General features: G+C 38.6%; 1 protein-coding gene across 2 annotated transcripts in view; it reads left to right on the forward strand.

Annotated features, from left to right (window-relative positions):
- zfyve9a (zinc finger, FYVE domain containing 9a) overlaps positions 1–6,190 on the forward strand; it is a 34,573-nt gene that overhangs the window by 21,930 nt on the left and 6,453 nt on the right. For both annotated transcript variants that reach the window (XM_081373979.1, XM_081373978.1), the window contains exons 16-18: positions 233–395; positions 962–1,067; positions 1,324–1,500. In XM_081373979.1, the coding sequence (XP_081230105.1) occupies positions 233–395; positions 962–1,067; positions 1,324–1,500 (446 nt within the window). The remainder of the gene's footprint in view (positions 1–232; positions 396–961; positions 1,068–1,323; positions 1,501–6,190) is intronic.

Raw genomic sequence — 6,190 nt, forward strand, 5'->3', positions numbered from 1 at the left:
AATGAGACCATGTACTTGATGATACCTTGTTTTTTTGTAGAGTTATAAGCCATTACTTTTAACTATGCCACTTGAAATTACGTGAAATCATTAAAAATGCCTTCAGGGTGTAAGGGGTTAACGGTGACGGTCAACAGAGTCAGGCTGAATTGTACTTTTTGTACCACCTGATTCTAATTTAAAGTGCAGCTTTGTGTGCTCACTGTAGTAACGCTGAATGTTTGTGCCCCAGATGGCGTGATGGTGCAGATAACAGCTGAAACAATGGAGGCCTTACGGCAAGCCCTGAGAGAGATGAAAGATTTCAGTATTGCCTGTGGGAAAGCTGATCAAGACGAGAACCAGGAGCACGTCCATATCCAGTGGGTTGATGATGACCACAACGTCAACAAGGGGTGAGCAGACAACTAAAACTGGCTCGTTCACTGACATCATTCCATATCTGCAAAGGGGGACAAAATCCATATTAATGTCTATGTAATTAGAATGCAATGTCATTAAAGTCCCCGTTTGTGTAATGGTCATGTGTCCCAATACCTGTTGCCGGTTTGTGGTTTGTCCCTCCTCAGACTACTGTTGGTAAATTCTCACCACTGCTAACCGGGAGCAACTGACCCAGTTGCTTTGCCATAACAATTTGGCCTTTGTTCATTATTCCTGCCCATTTCTCCTACATCCAACACATTGATTCCGAGAACTGACTGTTTTCTTACCATCTAATCTACCCAGACCTTGATATGTGGCTTTTTCAGTAGATGATTAACAATATTCGCTTTCCCCGTGACTGGTCATAATGTTTTGGCTCATCAGTGTACGTACGTGCGTGTGTGTGTGTGTGTGTGTGTGTGTGTATAGCATTAGCTGCTTTTGTGGATATCCCATCAAAAAACCTGTTTACAAAGGAAAATATTTAATCCCAAAAATCATTCTCATCCCACCTATGTACTTTTCTTGTTATAAGAGTGATCAGTCCCATTGATGGGAAATCCATGGAGTCTGTCACCAGCATTAAGATCTTCCATGGCTCAGAGTATAAAGCCAATGGGAAAGTCATCCGTTGGACAGAGGTATTTATTCATCATTTGTCATTATTTATCTTCATTTAACGTTATGAATTCTATTGTAATTAATTACATTTCAAATCTGTAAGGCTTTCTTTGTTGAAACACAAAATTAGATATATTTGAAAAATCATTTTTTACCATACAATGAAAGTCAGTGGGCTCCAATGTTGTTTTGGACTCTAGTAACTCATAGTATGGGCAAAAAAAAATTTTTTTTGTCAAATGATGTAACTGTACATTATTTGTACTGTTTGCTTAGGTGTTCTTCCTACGGAGTGAGGACCAGACCAATGGCCTGAGCGATCCTGCAGACCACAGCAGACTCACAGAGAATGTGGCAAGGGCTTTCTGCATGGCCCTGTGCCCTCACCTCAAACTTCTCAAAGAGGATGGGATGGCCAAACTGGGCCTGAGGGTTACATTGGACTCTGATCAGGTTACAATGATAGCTCCATTTAATTATTGCTTTCTGGCTATCTAAGTAAACTCATTAACAGGCTACATCTATATTAATTTGGATACATTTTTATCTTTTTCGCTCTGTTTTGGCCTTCTGTCCACACTTAGACCATTTTTTGTCCTGCAAAATTAAGACACTCTTCAAAGTGGATTTTTTCAAACATAAAAATAAAAATAAAAACGGTTTTCGTGTTAGAGTGTGTGGACTGTAAAAGCTGAGGTATTTGAAAATGATGACGCATGTTTAGTCATGTGACGCATATTGTACACAGTGTTGCTAAAGATAAATGTTACTTTGTACAATCTTCATATTACATTCCTGCAAAGATGACAGAAAATTTAGTCTTGCAAAAAAGCATGAGAGCACTTGCGTTTTAGACCATACATGAAATGGCTTTTGAGTGTGACCTGGACAGAAGTGGTGGAATATTTTGCTAATAAAATGATTGGACCAGAAAAATAGTGTGAATAAATAATAACTTTATTATGTCTGGTCTCTTGATATTATCTCAGTAAAACTTTTTATTAGGATTTCAAGGGATAGTTCACCCAAAAATGTAAATTATGTCATTAAAGGGATAGTTCACCCAAAAATGAAAATTCTGTCATCATTTACTCTTCCTCAAGTTGTTCCAAACCTGTATGACTTTCTTTCTTCTGCTGAACACAAAAGAAGATATTTTGAAGAAAGTTGGTAACCAAACGACTGATGGACCCCATTGACTTCTATAGTAGGAAAATAAAATACTATGGATGTCAATGGGGACCAGCAACTGTTTGATTACCAACCTTCTTTAAAATATCTTCTTTTGTGTTCAGCAGAAGAAAGGAAATCATACAGGTTTGGAACACCTTGAGGGTGAGTAAATGATGACAGAATTTTCATTTTTGGGTGAACTATCCCTTTAATTACTCACCCTCATGTCGTTCCAAACTTGTAAGATGTTTGTTCACAGCTACGCAACTACCACTTTGACCCGTCAAAAAGTTCATAAAGAGGTCGTAAAACTAATCCATATGATTTGAGAGGTTTAGTCCAAATTTTCTGAAGAGACACGATCACTTTATATAATGAACAGATTTAATATAGGCTTTTTTCACATATAAACATTCATCAACGCACACATCAGTTGAGATAAACAGAAGCTAATGCATGTTCGCTTGATGTGCGAGAACCAATGAGGTTCATTCTCGTGTTACGCAGCACGTGTGAGCTTCAGGGGCCGGTTTCACAAAGCTATTTTAGACGGTCTATAGTGTTAGACAAGTCTAAAATTAGCTCATAGACTAGTCTATTGCAAGTTAGACTGTTTCACAAAAATAAAGACTGACTTAATTTAGACCAAAAAAATTAGACACCTTACCCCCAGGCTAACTTAGGTCTAAGACTCTATGTTACCTTGGCAACCAGCAGTAACAATCAGTTACATTACAAACTGCCAAAAGAAAAGGGAAAATGGCTCATAATTTAAACATTTCTTCTTGTTTCTACCTCTACATTCCCAAGTAAAATGTCCTTGTAACTGTTAGGGCCGTTACATAATCAACGCGAGCAACGATCGACGCGCTCCCTTTCATAGTCTAAACCAGGGGTGGGCAAACTACGGCCCGCGGGCCACATACGGCCCGTTAGGCTGTTTAATCCGGCCCGTCGAGTATTTAAAAAATTGTCTTAAGATCGCATTAATTTAGCCTTTTTCTTGCAATACTTTGCGTTATATATAAATTGCGTTGCATATATTTGACAATCGGAATATCAGATATTTCATGCCATAGCTAACAAATGTAAAAAAAGGAAAAATGACATAAAAGCAGATCATCATTCATTCAGCGCTGTTGTGGCTGCGGTGTGTCACGTAACAAGCTAGACGCGTCACCATGGAAACCAAACAGACAGCAACTTAAGCGCATAGACTTGGTGCACGTTAATGTTTTTTCCTTTTTTTGAAAACTCACAGAGAAAAAAATGTTTGGTAACCGCTTGCACACGTTAAGTTTTTCCTTTGATTTTTCTGCTATTTAGTTTTGCTACTCTGGATTTGTGGATGTATCCTCCTGACTGATTCCGTTTACAAAACCTTTATCGCCCGGCTTTCGACTACGCTCCCCTGACGTCTGCCATGTACAGAACCCGGTTTTGTTCATTAAATGTTCTGATCTGCATTTGCTTTTTATGTTTTATTTTATTATACTTAAAATAAATTTGTATATTCGTTTATTTCGTTTTTTTCCAAATTTTCGTTTTTTAAAAATTAACCTCAAAACATAACATGCTAAATGGGGGATATCTAGCATAAAAAAAAAACATTGTCAGAACGTCGTCTCTCAGTTGTTGAATTTCGCGCAGACGTTGCCACAACGTAAATGTGTTTGCCCAGCCCGATCTCATGAAAGTGCGAATACCACGAATTGTATTTGTAGTTCTTATGAAACGCAGTTTTCGCGTGCATATGATACGCACTTAAAGGGATAGTTCGCCCAAAAATGAAAATTCGGTCATCATTTACTCACCCTCAAGTTGTTTCAAACCTGTATGAATTTCTTTTTTTCTGCTGAACACAAAAGAAGATATTTTGAAAAATCTCGGGTAAACCAAACAGTTGATGGACTCCATTGACTTCCATAGTATTTTTTTTCCTACTATGGAAGTCAATGGGGTCCATCAACTGTTTGGTTACCGACATTTTTCAAAATATCTTCTTTTGTGTTCAGCAGAAAAAAGAAATTCATACAGGAACAACTTGAGGGTGAGTAAATGACAGAATTTTCATTTTTGGGCGAACTATCCCTTTAATAGCGTGTAATAGGCACGCACTCTGCACCCCTAATCCTAACCAAAGGGTTTACAGTGCGCAGCATATGCACGCAAAAAAAAAATATTTTTGGCGTATAAATGGCACGAGAATTTAAATTCGTGGTATAAAGATACGCAATTTAATGAGATCGTGTTTTATAATCTGCTACTGGGCCGGCCCTCTGTCAAATTTTAAAACCCAGTGTGGCCCTTGAGCCAAAAAGTTTGCCCACCCCTGGTCTAAACAGTGGACGCAACAGGGGTAGTAGAGTCATAGTGGAGTCATAGCTCCGAACGCCCGTCTATTTCGCTTCAAACGCTCGCTTTATACGTGCGTCCTATTCGCCTTGGGCGCGCGAATGGATTCAAAATGTTCAAGCGTCGAGCTAGACGCGATAGACAAGAATTTGACGCTCGCGTTTGGTGTGAATGCTGCATAATAACAGTCTGCTATGCAGGGCCGTTTCTAGGCATAGGCAAACTAGGCGGTCGCCTAGGGCGCAAACAGCTGGGGGGCGCCAGCGAGAGCCCCCACCCACCAAGAGATTTTTTATTTATTTATATTGTATTGTTATTATTAATTATATTCTATTATATTTGCACTAAGTGCCTGTCTTTTTGGCAAAAAGACGCCCACCACTAAATATCTATAGTGGCAAAGGTTGCAAGGCGTGAGGTGCTTGAAAGTATCTTTTGACGCGTTCGACCCGAGTTCGAATCCGCCTTTTGCCGAACTCGCTCTTCTCCCTTTTCCCAACACATGAGATGTACAATTTATAGCCTAGCATAAAGGTCTCTATCGTTATATTTTGCCAACGATCAGCATGGTGATCTGGTGTTTTCTCCAAAATAAAAGCTCAGGGGTTTATTTCTTGCAAGTGAGGAAATTAATGTAATGTAGTGTAATGTAAAATATCCTTTTGAAATATTTTATTTTTTATTTTAATTTATATAGTACATTTATAGGCTATATGGATTGTACGTCATAGGAATACTTATATAAATCATAAACACCAGTGATAATGTAATGTAGACTTGAGACTCTATAACTAAAAATATGCTTGAGCCCTCTTTGATGTCCAGGTACAAGTCAATGCTTTTTCTTTGTTCAATGTGCACAGTTCATGGGTTGAAGCCAGTTGAAGCTCTTAATTTTGAGCTCTCAAAGTGCACCAGATTGATGCATTTAACCTTAAAATGTAAAAAAAAAATATATATTATATATATATATCTTGCGGGGGAGCATGCCCCCGAACCGCCCTGGTGGGACAGAGGTCTACCGTCTACCCAACATAGTTTTACAAAACCTTATGGGAAAGAACGATCATTTATGAACTTTACTCCTTCCAGTATAGTTCAACAAAAATCTTGCCTAGGGTGCCAAAAAGGCTAGAAACGGCCCTGCTGCTATGTCAAGATTGTAATGCTTGAATGTGTGTGTGTGTGTGTGTGTGTGTCAGAGAGAGAGAGGCACAGGCGCGATCGAACAGTGGAAACATAAAAACATACTCCGTCATTTATACTCCTCCAACAAACACATATTTTCCGCTGGGGTAAACTGCACTGAGTGGTTGAATGCACTTACTCGATCCGCCATGTTTTTTGTTTTGAAAAGTGTCTTATTTTACCCAGAATGCATTGCAGTGTAGTCCTACTTAAGATAGTCAGAGTCTTAAGTGCTTTGTGCAACGGTCTGATTTAGATGTCTATCTGAAGTCTGACTATCTACTATATCTAAGCCATAGTCAAAGTCTATCTTTGTGAAACCGGCAGTTAAGAGGTTTGCTCTCAGGCATCAAGCAGTTTCGGTTAAGCTTCTGTTTTTGTTTGCTGTTGTTATTATTTGTTATTATTATTAGTTGTTATTATTCAA

This window comes from Scardinius erythrophthalmus (genome assembly GCF_964197995.2).
Source record: "Scardinius erythrophthalmus genome assembly, chromosome: 9".
Taxonomy (NCBI): domain Eukaryota; kingdom Metazoa; phylum Chordata; class Actinopteri; order Cypriniformes; family Leuciscidae; genus Scardinius; species Scardinius erythrophthalmus.